The 17,809-nt window shown below is 34.9% G+C and overlaps 1 protein-coding gene across 1 annotated transcript in view; it reads right to left on the bottom strand.

Annotated features, from left to right (window-relative positions):
• Positions 1-17,809, bottom strand: part of GABRG3 (gamma-aminobutyric acid type A receptor subunit gamma3) — a 300,729-nt gene that overhangs the window by 269,665 nt on the left and 13,255 nt on the right. Inside the window, exon 3 of the mRNA XM_059839444.1 lies at positions 12,103-12,170. Coding sequence (XP_059695427.1) covers positions 12,103-12,170 — 68 coding nt within the window. The remainder of the gene's footprint in view (positions 1-12,102; positions 12,171-17,809) is intronic.

Here is a 17,809-nt window from a genome sequence, read left to right on the forward strand (position 1 = left end):
AACTGAACCTTGTAAGACTCCATTAGAAAAAAAAATATTAAAAAAGCATTTTCAAATCTAGCTCCTGAGTTTGGCTTCCATGTGATACTTGGCATAAATCAGATCATTTATTTAGAAGCTGACAGATTTTTGGCATGTTCCTCAATTTAATTTAATTATGATTTTGACTGCTAGTTTGTTTGTCATTTTATTCAAAGCATTTTACAAAGATCCTCTCAACTCTAGACCTATAAAGAGTTTGAAATTTGAGAGATTCCAGTATTTTATCACTGCCTATATTTTTACAGGCTGAAATATATTAGTAACAGAACACAAAAAAACAATTCCACACGTAAGATGTGGTGAGATATCTAGAAAGAAGCCACAGTCCTAAACACTACTATGTCAACAAAAACTTAATGTATAAATCTGAGCTAAACCAAAGTATTTACACAAGTTGACCATTCAATGTATCAGCTACCATTATCTAGAACAATCACACAATGCCAGTCTAGCCAGACTTTTTAAAAATCCAGAAGAAACTCTCAAGTAATTATTTTAATCTTCCTCTTTTCAGTTAGCTAACCTAGCTGTGCCACAATCCATCAAAAACTCTGTTAGCTGGTCCAGCTAGGCACCTCTCAAAATACAGGTCCCATTTGCTCTTTTTAAGATATTCTCCTAGGCTTCCTATATTTGTTTTCACTTTCCTATACTTTATGCCATTTTTACAGTACTATCCAGATGGCAAAGTAATACTCAGACCTATTTACATAAATACAGTTTCAGACACCAGAGAGTTAGAGAACACATTGCAGGGAAAACAATGAATATAAAGAGATTTCAGGAGAGTACCATCAAACAATCTTGCAATCTTTTTCTTTTTCCTAATATACTCTACAAAAGAATGATATGCTAAATTATAATATTATTCAAAAAAAAAACTCCTAGTATCTAACCTTTTAATTTGGAAACATTAAAAGGTATCTTAGGTAAAAGGAAATATGAAAGCAGCAGGCTAGCACAGATCACATTTCCATTCACATTGATGAATTCTACTAGCTATGTCAGGTGAGAAACTGGGTTCCCTGTGGAATTCAGACTGCAATATCAGGCATCAGGCAGGTCCTTTCATACTCTATACATCTCCTATTTATTTGGCCCCATCCAGCACAGAAGAAGTTCCTCAATTTACAGGTGTTTCACTTTGCACTCTCCACACAGTGCAAATTCAAAGAAAAGACAGAAGGCAGTGAGAATCCAATATGTTCTAGCGCCAAAATCAACTTTGGGTAATTTTAGGTCTTACAATTAGACTCTCAGTGTGGAGTATTTTAGGAGAACATGGCTCAAAATTATGCCTGGCATAGTTCTATTCACTTTCTGAGAGATTAATTTAGCTCTTTTATTGTTTATGCTTTTTCACACACTGCATATAGGTATCAGAATAAGTCAGAAACAGAGACAAAATCATTGACTGCATTTACCTCAATCACTATGTGTGCCCTAATTGAATCACAAGCAAAAATGATTGCATGAACTGAATTTATCCAAAATTGATAGTCTGATTTGAAATCAGCATTGAGCCTACATTATTCTGACCAAACAATATAGCTTGATAGCTCATCTCAGTGTCTAATGAAGTAACATTTGCATAATGCATGAATCCAGCTTAGGAAAATTGAAACTGCTTTGCCTTAAAGATGGCCAGATGTTTAGTGAGCATGTGCTTAAGGGACAATTTCACCCAGAGTATTGAAGACCAAGACAGATAAGTAATACAGGAAGAAATTTTTTTATTTCCATTTGCAGTGGGAAAGACCAGCAAGCATTTTGGTGATCCCAATTCTTCAGTTACCAGGAGCAGTAAAATTCAGAAACTGAATTTTACACTCTTAGACAAACAAAAAAAGCTTTTTTAAATCCAATATAATAATCTCTATAAATTGAAATAATAGGATTGTATAATTTTTTCTATAATTCACAACTTGCTTTGTAATTTGACCTCAATCTACAGGCCTTCTAGGTAATGAGAAACACATGCTGTGCACACTGCAGCAAACATACCTCAGGGAAATACCTACCTGGAAAGCCATTTGAAAGCATAGAGCTGTCATAGTTTGATATATGGAGTGTGTGTAAGCAGATGACAGTTACTTCTTTGTCTCAGTTAGCCAACACACTTTACCAAACATGAACTATCAGCCAAAGCTCACTATCCCTGGAGTTCACTAGCTAATGTTTCCAAGAAGGATTCTGAAAGGCAAGGTCTGAAAACAGAGGTAACTTACTGGTTAGACAATACATGCGGAAAAAATCATAAAATCTTGGGCACATATGTCCTTTTCCTTATCTGAGAGAACCATTACAAACTTCTAGCCTATTTAGATAAACATATTCTGGGTAAAAACAAGATTCATCAATCAACAGACAACAGACAGAAGCATTAGTACATACAACTGAAGTGGAAAAAGATGCAGCACCCAGGAAAGGTGACAAGCAGTTACCACTTGCAGAGATCACCAGGAGCACAAGTACAGAGCCACAATACCCATGTCACTTTGAGCTGGTGCTTTTCCGTATTCAACGGGATTATGAAATTTCATTTCCAGGATTTTTCTTTTGAAGGATTTAGTATTCTCTTTTAAGGAAAAGGACCAGGAGGTCTGAAATAGCATGGCTGTCATATGGAATGTTCTCAAAATAGTATCCAACCATTTTTGGCCTTCTTCCTCTCTTGTAATTCCCTGTGCTGTATCACATTTGTTTGGTTTCTTGCATAGTCTCCACAGGAACTTTTGGCTTCACAGAAGAATACAGAAGCAAATTATATAATAGTGCAATCATCACTGTGTCTATGTCAACATGATGAAGAATCTGCAAGACCAAGTGTTTTTTCCATTTTTCTTTCCAACAGCTGGTCAAAATTCTATCCTTCAAATATTGTTATTTGAAATCTCCAATCAAAACAGGTACAACAATCCTACTATTACGACAGATTTTTTTGTTTAGGCTAGAATTTCTAAGGAAGAATACTTATAAAAATCATACTAAATTTCTTCTGGTATGCCAAGAATCATAATAATTTCATCTAAATTTCTAATCTCACCTCATTCAAATATTCATTAAATATGCAAGGAAAATATCAGTGGAACAGATGTAACCATTGGCATTTATGTTAAGCTAGACACTGTAAGAAAGAGCTTGACACCCTCATACTTCTATGAATTTGTTGCAATTTTCATAAATTTGACCTGACAAATAGAGAGCCACGTTCACAAAGGTATGAAGGCTAGGTATTTAATACCTCCCATTACTAAGTTCCTTAAATACTTTAAAAAATTTTGTTCTCCTTGAAAACTACACAAAGGCAATTACAAGAAAACAAGAATCAGTTACCCCTGCTCCCAAGTCTCCCAAGAAATGCAATTTGCTAGATAAATTATGGAGCAAGCACAGGAAACAATCAGAAAGGACAACAGCTATTTCTTTCATTTAAGAATCTCACAACAACCTTGTGAATTTCTTTTCCTCCACCTCTGAACAGTTTCCATATCTTTACTATTTATAACTTAAAGAAACCCTCAACAGTTAGTAAAAATATTATATCACCATTAAAATGCCTGTTGTAAGTTTCAAAGCACTGACTACACTTTAATGTTTCATATGTTTAAGTAAAACATATCCAAAACTCTGTGGTCAAAACTATCTGCTTCTGTGTAGTGTAGAAAAAGTTAATAATAGTTATAATAACAGCTTCCTTTCACAACATCTCTTCAGCTTTCAAGGATTGAAAATAAAATTTGCAGAAGCAGGAAAAGAGCCATAAAGTTTCATGAGAAGATAGAAGTTTTAAGTGCAGAGGGCAACTTGACCAATGCAATACAGAATGTAACAGAACCACCTGTATCTTAAAAGTCTAATGAAAAGCAGATACAAAAGAAAACTGTGGTAGGAAAACCTTTGAGGAATAAAGTCATGAGAACATATAAAGAACCTAGAATATCACTATTTTTCACCACATAAAAGCCCCTTTTCCAGACCATGAAAGCAATAAATTAGGACTATTTTGATTTAAAAGGAGGAAAATGTACAGTGTTAGCAAAAGCATGGAAGTGCTGGGATACAATACAACCCTGCAGGCTGTAGACCCTTTTAATTGCAGAAACCAAGCATTCGTATTATTCTTCAGTTCTGTGTAGTCATTCAGCAGAAATACTTTGTCTATACCAGAAAAAGCATACCTGAGAGTTCTTAAGAGTCAAGGGACATCATGCTCACTAAAAAATCTTGAAAGTAAAGGTAATACAATTCTCTACACCTTATTTTTCAGAAATCCAACAAAAAAGGAAATTATGACCAATGAGACTGATGACAAGCTCTCTTGTGGGAAAAAAAAAGTAAGGTAGGGAGGTTCTTCTGGGTTTTGCTCATTGCAACAATGGTGTGGAAAATACCGATCATTGTTCTGATATTCAAATGATGCTGATGAAAAGTATTCATTCCTTACCAACCAAAAAACCTTACAGAAAACTGAAGATGATTCTGTGGTTCAATAATGGTTTATAGGGGGTCACCCTGTATTCAGTTATTTCTTCCTAACTACCAAGCACATTTATAATGCTGCTAGAATTGCTCTATGGATGCTGTGACATCTAGAACTACATTCCCAGAAAGTTATACCATGAAGTCTTATGACAACATTTCATTAGTACATCTCTAGTACTTACAGAACAAATCAGCAACATCCATTTGCTTCCTGAATAAATCCATAACTGAAAGCCCTAAGGAAGACCAAACTCTCAAAACCATAGGTTAAATTACATCAATATCATTCAGGAATCCAATAAACAGGTCAACACAAAAGTAATTGCTCTTTCCCGGAGCAATCATGGAAAAATCAAAATCTAAACTAAAGTTGATAAACACTTGACCACTCAAAAATGAAACTGATTTACGCCAAGAGATTTCCAATCTACCCTAAAGTAATTCAATACCCTTTACAGAAATTTAGCCATGGTTTTTCTAAACTAACTTTCCCAAGTGTTGGCAATAAAGAATGTGAAGCTGAACAGACAAGAAGGGCAACTACTGCTTTCTAAAGGAACTCTAACACTGAGTGTACTACTTCTAAAGCCTAAGGCCTGCAGGCCCAAGAAACAGGTTACTGAAGTGGGAGAAATCACGTTTTAAAAACTGGAACAAAAGTTTTAAAGTTTTAAAAACTTTCCAGCTTTAAAAGCTGGCAAGGAGTTTCTTACCACTTTTGTGTAAAGGCTAATACATTACGTCAAAGAGAGGTATCTGTTACATATTGTCACCCTGTTTATCTATGGAAAAACATTCAGCCTAGCTGCTCTTCAAATCTTTTTTCACTACTGAGCAGATGAGACATTTAATTTTACTATCTTACTGAAATTAAATTGCTCATTTGTCATACACCTTTTGAGATACCTCTGAGGCTAAGTTCATCCATATTTGACAATCTGCTTGAATTCTGATAAGACAGAGCAGCAGACCTAAGATCAGTCCATTACCAAAGACTTGTGACAGAATGTATCACTCCTCCAAGAAGTAAACTGGATTTCCTGCCAATGCAGTAAATTATGGCAGTATGCATTTTACTGCTGCACATCACAGCACACAAGCTACATTGCAGAAAAATTAACATTATTCTGGTTCATCCCATTGCAACTCAAACAAGAGCAGCCTAAGGCCCTTCTTTATCCAAGTCTCCATCTCCCAGGCCCTGTTTTAGTTACACAAAGGGGAGCTCTAGAGAAGACCAAAAGTAGAGGCTGCCGAGGTAATACGTGAAAAAATCAATCTATGTTCATTTCCCCAGCCCCAGCTTCCTCTTTTCCAGTCAGTTTCACTTTTGAGATTATACATGCCTCTCACAAGGTCAGTGGTGGAACAGAAGCCACAGACAGATTCAAATTTCATTTTATTACTACTACCTCCCAGAAATATTTTCATAGTGAGGCACTGACTACCAGAGCTTAAGGCAACAAGAACAAGCCTGTATGAGAGGTGATTCTGTTTTATCAGAAAAAAGTCCATTAATCTTAAAAGTTTTCTATAATGCATACATTTTTCTATTATGAGAGATCCAAACTTAATGACAGTATATGCTCTAGAAACAAGAGCAATCTAAACATAATCTAGAAAAATATTAAGTGTATGATTAGTCCTCGTAAACAAACAGACACACTCAGACTAAAATTTAGTCCAGTACATGAGTGTTCTCTTAGGTCACAGAGCAACAAAGGAGAAGGTAAGATTTTCAGAGGAAAATACAAATAGCCCAAGGCATTCCATTATTATAGTGATTCTCTGAACTCATCAACTGGAAAACTTGCTCCTCAAAAATAACTGAAATCATCTCCCTACACAATTGCCTTATAAATAGATTAGGTGAGATAGTGAGACAGAGTCAGAAAAACACACTTCAAGTTAACAGTGAACAGGGCATCAGCCTTGATCTCAAACACTGACTTGCATTATCTTTGAGAAGATACTTGTGGGTATTTCACAGGGAGCTGAAAATGGGATAAAATCTGGCTATAAAGTAACTCTGCCATATGACAGAAAGATTCAGCAGACTATGTTTCTATGATTGAAGCTGTTCTAACAATCATTTTAACAAATAGACATAAAGACAAATAGATATATCAAACAAATAGACACAAAGACTGAAAGCATTCAAGAAATTAAGGTTTAATTACAAGGTTTGAGTAGTACTTGAGACAAGTCTCCAGATCAAGACTATTCTTTAAGATTCCTATAGTGTCCAGTGGAGAAGTAAAACGAGCATGTGGGGACTTTGAAACTGAAGTTCAAAGAAGTCTACTAATACATTAAAAGGTAAAAGAGAGTAAAAATTGCTTTTATTTTAGAACACTTAACTGAACAAATGGGAAATATAGCACCCATAAAGATATATGGCATAGCCTAGAGAGTGGACACAATAGAATGAAGTGATGAAGTACATAAAAGAAACACACTGAATTGCCATTTAAGAATACTTGAGAATGAAGAGATGACCAGTAGGTAACCAATTATTTTTTTTATGGACAGGTTAGTACAGTTTATAAAGTCATTTCTCACACTCTCTTCAACATTCTTTCTGTACAGCTGTGTTAAAATGAGACTTCAGTTGCAAAAGCCACACAGGCGTAAAATTCTTCCTTCACTAGCAATTTGTGCTGCAATCTCAGATTCTTGTAGCTACTCAGTTAACCCTGTATGTGCGAATGCATAAATACACAGGCTTTGATGCCACTGAAGTTTAATGGTCTATTTAATTTCAGTGTGTTTAACTTTCTGTCTCACAAAACTACTTCTAGGGGATTTTTCCCCCCACTACTTATGTCTAGTTCCCAATTTGGTTATTGGTCTCCTTTCCCTTTTCTGTTCTTTTATAGACAAGCCAGTATTTCTTATCTGTAGAAAACCAGGCTACAGTAAGTCACATTAAGACTATGGCTTACAAGGCAATCTCTAAAGCTATTGACAATCTTTACAGCTACTGACAAGAAGCGGAGGGTTGACGAAAAATGGATTATGGGTTTTAATGCAAAATGATATGCCTCCTGGACACCATTTTCAATGAAAAATACTAAAGAAAGAAAATTTAAAAGGCAGATATATAAAAACTGAGTGATATGGAATTCATACATTTGGCTTACAATATAAAGCACGGGGAAAAAAATTGCAAATGAATTCTAAAATTAAAAAAATTAATTAAAATAACTCAATTTAGAAGATCCTTAAGATTTTCTAATATGGTAAAGCGTTCATTATAATTAGAGATATAACAAATATTTTCAATAAGAAAAGATTGAATTAAAATCTTGCATCCTACAACCTAAAGTTTCTAATGACATTGCACCTTGAAATGGCAAATTGCAGATTTCTTTAATTTATTTATTAGACGATGAAAACCAAGACAAAGAGATAAAATGTGCACACAAGAACATACATTTTGGCTCATAGAATGCATTTGTCATTTACTTTTGAATAAACCAGGTTTTGTATCCTTTAAATGAGTCTAAGCTCACATCCTATTATGTTCTTGATAAAGGACAGGCATCACGATATTTACATATGAGATGGCTTTATTAAATCATCATGAGATGATTTATTAAAAAGATAGCCTAAAATTTTTGAATGGGCATTCATGTATCTTTGAATTTTAAAGTCAAAATACTCATAATATCAATAGTATCTACCATTTCATAACATTATGTCATAATTCAAAATGCTGAAATTACTTCTTTAAAGCTATTGCCACTCACAACCACTTCCTAGTATCACTCACTTCCTTATTCAGTCTCTTTTTTCCTTGTCTGTTATTACACAATACCTATTTTTTCATATCAGGTTTTTTAAACCATGACCCAAAGAAATCTTCCATGTCACAGAAAAAGGAAGAGTCACCCCTATCTATTACGAAAACAAGTTTCTATTGTCTTCATAAAGATATTATAATGATGAGTCTTCTATTATAATAGAAGACCAACCACATTACTGTTTTACTCTTTCTTGAGGTTTAAAATAGACATATTGAAAGTGCCTAGAAAATCAGACTCTGATAAGAAGTGTTTTAGGGGAAGTGGCAGAAACTCTCTACAGAAAGTCTGGAATGCAGGGTTAGCCATATATTCCTGGGGATTATGGTGTCTGTGCCACAGAACACGACTTGAAGCCTTTTTGATGGGGGTCCCTAACATTTCTTCCCTTTGCACAGTTACAGCCTCAGTCTAAAAAGATTCATTCTTCCTTGTATTCACATACAGTTCATCTGAGATTAACTTTGCTACAAGTAGGTGTCTGATAGCAACTGTCTTTTTCCTGACTGTTAAAGAAACAGATATTAATATTCATACTCAAGTCTAAGCATAATTGCAACAGTTAGTGACATCTGAAAAGCTTTGTCCTACAAAATTGGCTTGAACATTCAGCTGAACACCCATTGAAGAAATATCTTAAAGAAAATTATTTCCTAGGTTTCACCCACTAGATGAAAATCACTGATGAAAACTGATCAGAAAATATACATGCAGAGTTTGATTTCTAGAGAGGCTCCACATGATTTTCCCTCAGAAGTGCTGTAGACTGAGAAAAAAGTAATTGAGCTAAGGTCTAAGTTTGGAAGTACACAGCAGGAAAGTCCGCCTTGTACGTGTTGATGATCTCACTCTCGAAATAGAAGAGATGGAAATCAAAGTAATCATCGCTCTTTTTGCTAAATCAACCACCACCTTACTGAGTTGCCTGGACAGAACAGCTTAACTTTTAATAATAATTTAGGGGAGAAAGTTATAAGTTTTTTTCCTGGTGAGAAAAAGAGCATAGGTGGGTTTTACCAAGAATCCCTTTTTTTTTTTCTCCTGAAGTGGGATTTTCATGCACATTCCTCTCCCTTTGAAATTTCAGTTACATGACAGATATCACACTGAAGATGGTCCCTTTATTCCTCTTCCTCTGACATAGGTAATTTCTAGCTTCTGTTTCTGTTCAGCTCTTTGTGTACCCAGACTTCAGTGGTTCACAGTCTACATGAAAAATTGCTTACTTAAAAGTAAATAAATTATTATTTTTAATTCCAAAAAGAGTTTGATTCTTTCCTTCCAGTAGACCAAATAATGCCTACTGAATACTGTAGCCAAACAGTTGAAATAATGAAATAACACAAACTGGGGGAAAAGAAGCTTCTCAATCAGTTGTACCACTGCAGAGACAAGCCATCATACAACACAGTGGCTTGCAATTTTGTGAGGACTTGCCATCTTCACTGTAAATTTGAGACTGCAAGACCATTACTGCTCTCTTATGTATGTTTGGACAAACTCCAAAGTAACAGAGCAGAAATAGAGTTTTTGGACAAAAGTTGGCTACATTTGAGTGCCTAATGTTAATTTCCTATATTGGTAATTAGGTTTGAGAAAATGAAGTTCAAAAATACTAAGGTAGCTCAAATTCAGTTTCAGTGGGATGTAGTGTCCACAAGCACTTCTGAAATTATGTCCATTTCTATTCAAAAGTGTAAATGTAAATGTATGCAGTCTTGTGTCCTTAAACCTCACATCCCTAAATTTTGTATTTCATTATTTTTACTTATCATTCTGCCCTTTCACATTACACAAATTTTTTCCTCAGCTCTAAGCAAGAAATATCTCAATGTCATACACTCATTAACTATCCAAATGAGACCATTTACTATAAAAGAGATACAATATGCATTTTTAAAACTGATATTTTGGTGCATTTATCTATTTTGGGTATCTTGAACTCAAAGTTAATGCATAAGTAAGACTGTGTTACAATAATCTTCCAAAACCCATGGATTTCTTCTATTACTAATTTTTTCCTTCAACTTGAAGTAGTTTTGATGAAATGCTTTCTTATTATTCCACATACATTTCCAGCATCCCAAAATTCTACTTACAGACTAATTCAGAGAGGCAAAGAGCAAAAACACATTGTCCCCATTGCTTTTTAACAAGAGTGCCCATTCCTAGAGTAAATGCAAGCCAGAGGACCTTCCAATAAATTGTTCTCCAGAGAAGTCATTATGGTTTGCTGTCACCCTTGAGCCAAGAATGACACAAGAATAGATGAGAGACCCAATTGCAAGGGCAGAAAAAGAAGCTTTATTACAAAGGATTCTTTAGTTTATACAGACCAATACAATACATTCCACTTGATGGGCTAGTTAATAAAAAACATCCTTCTCAAACACCATCCTTGAGAAGAACAGGAAAACAAAGTGGAAAAACACCACCTGCAGATTGTTTATACTAACATGTTATCACATTCCTACAACTCCCTAAAATTCTCAGAAGCCACTGTGAGAAACAATGGCCGTTTCTCTCTCCCTGACCAGACTGGCATCCACAGTAGGCCAACAGGGAAGGGCAAGATAATTAGCTATTTATTAGTTCAAGAATGGAGCAGCTACTCCCATTGCTTGACATTCAGTACCTCACATGAAATATCAATCAACACATTTCACAGTTGGTGAATATGACACCAAGTTGTCCACAGCACATAATTTGTTTCTGTGTTTACTTGTCAGATTTTCAACTGCCAGTGTGCATAGGAATCTCTGACCACGTTGTATTTGATACAATGCAATGTATCAAATGCATTGCATGCTGCAATGATTTGCCTACTTTCATATTTATAGGCAAAAACCAAAGAATAAGGCTGAACAGACACCTTTTAAATTCAGGAGCTTTTCTTCCAAAAATACAAAAGATACATGCAATGCATTCATTAGATTCTTATAGGAACATCGTACACGGCAGCCTTCAAATGTCATTGTGGAAAAAAGACATTGCTTTGAAGAGGTTATTTTAAAATCTTTAAGTACAGTAAGACATTAACAGGTCCTCCATTTTCAATTGTATTAAAAAAAAAAAAATCAAACTAATTTAAGAAGGGGAATAATATGATGAATCCAAACTCAAAAGTTGCACAAGCAGCCACAGCTACCCATAACCCCACAGCTACATAAACATTCAGCTTGCTTTCTGAACCTGAATATGTTGCTGCAGCACTGAGGAAAGACCTTGAGTTCAGACTGTAATAAGGGACCAACCACAAGTTTACTATTGCCACACAATCAGACTCTTTCAGTTTCTCCTTCCTTTACACATGCAGCACATCTATGTATAACTTCTTCAAAATTATACTTTTACATTCAAGATTGTTGGTATCTCAGTGAAAGAAAAGCAACCACTGAAGAGATTATGAGTTCCAAATAAATATGCTGTTATTATGACTTTCAATAACTCCACATTATTAAACTCTGTATATTTGATTCCATCTTGAAACATCTCAAGAGTTTTCTTGAAAATTACTTCATTTTTTTTTCCTAAGATGGTTATTTCACCACTGAAGATTTACCAGCATTTTTCAATAGACAACACAGAACATAATATTGCTTATATGTTTGTTCTCTTGATAAGACATAAAAACCCGAATTATAGCTGAAAACAGGAGTAAATCAGAATCAAAACAACTTATCACTGTGGTATTTAGGGTCTTTTTCAAGTTAGTATTGCTTTCAAGATCAGCAATCCAGATAAAAATCTTTGTAAGTAAGTCACTTACCATATTTATTGACGAAACAGGACCAATGCTGTTAACATAAATGTCAACATCAATAACTGTCGGTTTTACTGTGGAGAAAAAAAATGATATTATTTTACAGACAACATAAATAATCACTTTAAATACTTTTCCCCCCAATAACCCCAAGTTCTTTTTTTCAGGTACAACTACTGAGAAATATGGAAATGTATTTTTAGCAAAACATGGTTCTATTCCTCCTACCCAACAAAAAACAACTGCCATAAATTAAAACTTGTACCACTTCATCATCATGATCCCAATTTGTCAGCAGCAATTTGTTAAAGAAACTTTCAGTGCTAGCCATGGTAGCTCAAAGTAAAGCTCAAACCTAAGATGTTTGACATGAAAGTAGAAATAATGCAGCGTATTACTTTTTCCCTTTGCCTCAACATTCAGGTCCTTTAGCCTGTTCATTCCAGATTATAAAAATCTTTCCAGATTACTGCATCTCATCAGCCCTGAAATCATCCTAATTTAGAGTAAAATCTCTATGAAATCTGATTTGCTAAACCTAAGCAACACCTCTTTCAATTCAGATTCATTCCCTTCAGACCACATTGTCTTTGCACTCTTTCATTCAGAGGCGTCTGAATTTGATTTGGTTTAGCCAATGCATGTTTCCCATCAGATCTTCCATGTTTTCAGACTTCAAGGACTTTATAAGACAAAACAAGCTCTGTATTCCTTTCTTTTGCTGAGGCCACTACGATTTCTCTTTCTTTCAGCATCTTTGGTGTCAGTGTAGCTGCTGGACATTACTGAGCTCTTACTGATGACATAATCTAACTCTAAAATAATGCCACTCTTACACTGAAATACACATTCATTTTTTTACTTATACTGCCATTCTTCCAGCCCCACAGGCTGGAAGAATACATTAAGCTCTAAATTGAAATCTAAATTAGTGGTTTACTTTCTCCAGAGTTAGCTGACTCAAAACAAAGTCTAAAGAATAAATGCTGTTTTAACCTGCATAGTGAGAATTGATGCAAACTTGCCCCTAGTAAGCCAACACCTACTGTTGGACATCTTTTTTTACCCAGAGAAACACCTTCTCCTCTACATTGTTTTCAAAAATCTCCAGAGAGTATTCAAACCACTGAAGTTTGGGAACTATGTTGGACTTGGACTTTTTTCACTAACCCCAAGCGTCCTACAATGAGGAAATGCACGCGTATCAGCCATGCAAAACTCAAGAAAGCGTTCCTCTGGGAAGCTACTGAGCAGAGAAGTGAGGAACAGCTAAATACCAAGGTTCTGATGGAAGCTTATCTCTGGTAACAATCAGTCAATTGGTCTAAAGCCATCTGATAGATAGACAGGAATCTTCAGATGTAAAGATGAATATTTTTTGCCTGCATCCCTCAAATTTCAGACTATCAAAGAGGTGTCAAGTAGCTTTAAAGTACTTGAAAATTTAGATGGTTATGAAAAAAAGAATTTGCATGCTGGCTTGTCCTGTAAGACTTTGGAATGTACATATCATTAGGAAGGCTATATCCCCTGTTGCAAAAAACAGACATCAAACTGGGTACAAATAGTGGTTAAAGATGATAACCATCCTCTCTAATTCATTAAGTAACACATACTTCTTGACTGTGTACGGTCAGAACATCCAGGATTATTTCAGGTCATGGTTTCAAACTGTCTGAAGTACTGGCTGATGAACTCAGATCTCCCCTTCAGCAAAAGAAAATGTGAATTCAGCTGAACAAGCTCAGCTGATTAAAGCAATTCTAATTGTACCCAGCTAATACCTAAATAGGAGTCTAGCAGCTTCTGGTAATGAGTTGCCTCAAAATGCAGTAATAAATGTCATTACACTGGAATTGGTAATAGCAAGAAACTACAGCTAGCTCTTCCACCAGAACAGCATTCTTGTAATAAAGAGCTCTAAGCTTTACAGGGTCTATGCACATGTCTACCTGGAAGTTCAAGCCTAAGGAGTTCTGGTGAACACTAATGGCACTAGACTTAAGGATACATATTGGCATGCAACTGAATCTTGGCAGGATCTGGACCAAAATTCAGGATCAGAATACAGTGTTTGAAATCTCTTTTTTTAATCTGTTTTATCATTGCAGTTAGGTGCATAAGTAGAATATGAGGTGACAATTTTTCCTGAATATGCTGGATCTAATTCTCTTATGGTGGAAAAAAAAATTAAGCACTGGGTATTAATACTAAAGAGAATTTGATCTTACTCACAGTAAAGGTCTAATGTTGAAACAGAACACTAAACAATGGTCACTTCTTTTATCAGACATTTCCAGTGAAATTCAAATTGAAAAAAAAAAAAATAAAAAAAAAACAGGTAAGCTATTGTACTTGTTCAATTTTTTTAAAAAATTGAAATTTTCTTTGAATAATTTTATTATCCTGGGCAGAGGTAAAAAATACAATTGTAATTTGATTGTATGATAAATGTGTGTTCAGGTTTTAAAAGAAAAGACAAAAGAGCATAGTTCTTGTTGCATGTGGTCTTTCATGGATACAAACACATACAAACAAACAAACAAAGATTAGCAGGTATGAATTTTAGATTCATTATCATAAGTTTTTGATTCAAATACCAACCAAAATGTAGCAAGGTTTTAAGATTATTTCCTCCAAAATGTATTATGAAAAAGGAAATAACTGAGTCTGATTGTTATCATGTTTCATTAGAAAGAACTCACCCGACACTGCACTTAAAAATAAACCGAGTTTCTTGGAAATATGAAATAGCTACACTATCAGGAAGGTTGGACCAGATGATCCACTGTGTTCCTTTCCAACCACTCTGTGATTCTGTAATTTCAATGCCTGCTCAGTTTTTCTGTGTATCGCATTCATTTGTGAATGCTCTGTTCATGAAGGAATTCAAGCCACACATGGAGTTGTTGAGCGGCAGTTGGAGCTTTTTTTCTTGCACTAGAAGAGTGCTCACAGTGTTGTCGACAGAACAATTAAAGTGTTAATACCTCACTAAAAGCTGACAATAAGATTAAAGACGGATACTCAGCTACAGTACTGTTTTGTTATTGGCCCAAACCCAAGACAGTTCCAAAGAGCTGTCAGAAACTTAGAAAAAACACTGGCAGAACCATGTGTATACAACATGCAATACATCAATTAAAGGTTGTCAACAAATGTACCACCATTCTCAAAGTTCTTTGAAAAACTATTTAATATATGGCAGTAACTTTCCCTAAAAGACAGTATAAGCACATCTGAGTAATTGCAGTGTTACACTGCTACTCAGTGCTACCTAAGGTAACCTAGCTGCTTATCACGGTCATTTAATCGTCAAACATGCTGGTTTTAATTGAGGTGGGTAATTATAAAACCAACCAAAATGTTTTTAAACAAAACTAAGGTCATCTGATCCAAATGCCCTGGCTTTGAGACAGTGATATTCCAGTCATCTTTGTAACTATCAACACTACCAACAAGTGGTGTCTACAAACTTAAAAAAAATCTGACAGTTCAAAACACATCTAGGGCAACCATAGGATTCTTCTGGTTCTGCATTGTGGATTTACACTGGTGATAAAAACCAGTACCTGAGCCTGAATCTCATTAAAATCTATGAAGACACTACTGTTGGACATAGGTGAGTTGATCACGTGTATAAAAAAAACTCAACAGATAAATCAGGAGAATTTTAAAAGACTCTTGAGTAAATCAAAAGAGGGAATGTTACAGAATTTCATGTCATGTAGGGGAAAAAAGCTACAAAAAGTTCCTATAATTTTATGATGCTTATTTACTACTCTGAATTATCCTGTCCTTTTAAAATATCTCTTAATTTTTGACAGATCTCTGCTATTCAGAACTGATGCTTATTTCATGAATGAAATTACTTTTCTTCCTACAGAAAGCTTCCTCCACATTTGAAGTCTGTCCAAATAGCACTAATGTTCTTGCATAAATCATAAATATTTAGAAACATTTTTAAAATTTTAAAATTGAGAAATATTTTACAAGCTCAATTAAATGGAGTATGTCTTACTCAGTTGACATAAATTTTAAAATAAAATTATTTTTTGTTGAGAGTTAACTTTTCTTACATTGTTCAACCAACACTCAGGTTTATTCTGGTTTTACCCAACACATCAGTAATAAAAAATGTTGTGGACCAATATACATTTATAGAAGCAAAGCAACTAGAACCAGATTTTAAGAAGGCACATAACTACATAAAAATCACAGTATGATCTTTGTTCAATAACTACACAGCCACTTGAGTTCTGCCCAAATTTCACAAGACTTCTGAACGCAAATGACTAACAACATTGGCTCTGCAGTAATGAGATATTTTTTTATATTGCTCAATAATTATATTTTACATTCTCTCATTACCACATAAATTGCTATTTTTAAATTAGGACAAAGCTGTAATAAATCATTACACAGTTACTGGTAACTGTAATAGTAGTGATTATAGTGTTAATTTTTACTTTGCGTTAGTGATGATGACTATTCCAATTTTCCTACATTACCTTATAGGCAACATCTATTTGCCTAGCTGCTCCTATAAAACCAACTGCTATGCTAACAAGTGACTTCTCAAGACTGAATACTGTCAGCTAACACATCTCCATTTCACAACAAATCACCACATTTGAAGAAAAACCTGGTAACTGGAAGTGTTAAGGCACCCTCACTGGAGGTATCTAAAAGATGAGTGGATGTGGCACTTAAGGACATGGTCTAGCATTGGATTTGACAGTGTTAGGTAAAGGGGTGGACTCAAATAAAAATCTTTCCAACCTAAACTATTCAATGATTCTTTTCTACAATGCTATGAATCTATCCACGAGGAAAATTAAAAACCCTCATTCTTGCTGCATGGAAGAGAACGGGCTTGAAAACAAACGTCAAATCCTCCACTTGCTACAGACACAGAAACTGAAAGAAATGAAATCCATATGTTATAGGTACAAACTACCAAAATAGAACTGCAAAGGAAAATCGAAAGAAGAAAGAAAGTTTGGATTATACCAATACCAGGATGAGAACACAGTCCTCTGAAAACAGTATTTTTTTTACATGCTAGGTTTGGTTGTCATTTTGTCCAGAAGTGTGAATGACAGTGTGCACATAAACGGAGTCCCTCAATTAACTACAAATCACTTTTATTCTTCATTTCCCACCTTAACTATCAATCAACCTTCAGCACTTTCATCCTTCATTTACCATTCCCTAATGCACAAGCCATAATTTTTCAAGTATTATGTTGTGGAATGAAAACTGTAGATCTTAATAGTTAGGCTTGTTTTTCAATCAATCCCTTCAGTTTTAATTTTTGTTTTACTTATATTCATCAGAGAGGAGAATTCCTGTGTGGTATCATAAGACAACAAAAACAGAATTTGCTCCTGCAAAGTCTAGCAAGCCAGCAACCAGGGTCTGGATGAACAATAACAGCCATGAGAAAACTATACAGATGTAAAAATGAGCAACAATATTTAAAATAATATGTAAAGAACATAATATGTCCCTGTTTAAAGATGACAGAACAGTTAGTTTGTGCCATGACCTCAAAATGGCAACTAACACTGAACATCCTTGCAGTTTACAAATACTTTCTAAGAAACCTCTTTAATGACAGCATAGTCTGGGCAATCAGAGAGGGAAGGGATAAGAAGAAAAGAATTTTCTCATGTAAAAACTTTCCCTGACTCTTACCTAACTTTCAGCT

Source organism: Haemorhous mexicanus, chromosome 2 (genome assembly GCF_027477595.1).
Source record: "Haemorhous mexicanus isolate bHaeMex1 chromosome 2, bHaeMex1.pri, whole genome shotgun sequence".
In the NCBI taxonomy this organism is placed as follows: Eukaryota; Metazoa; Chordata; class Aves; order Passeriformes; family Fringillidae; genus Haemorhous; species Haemorhous mexicanus.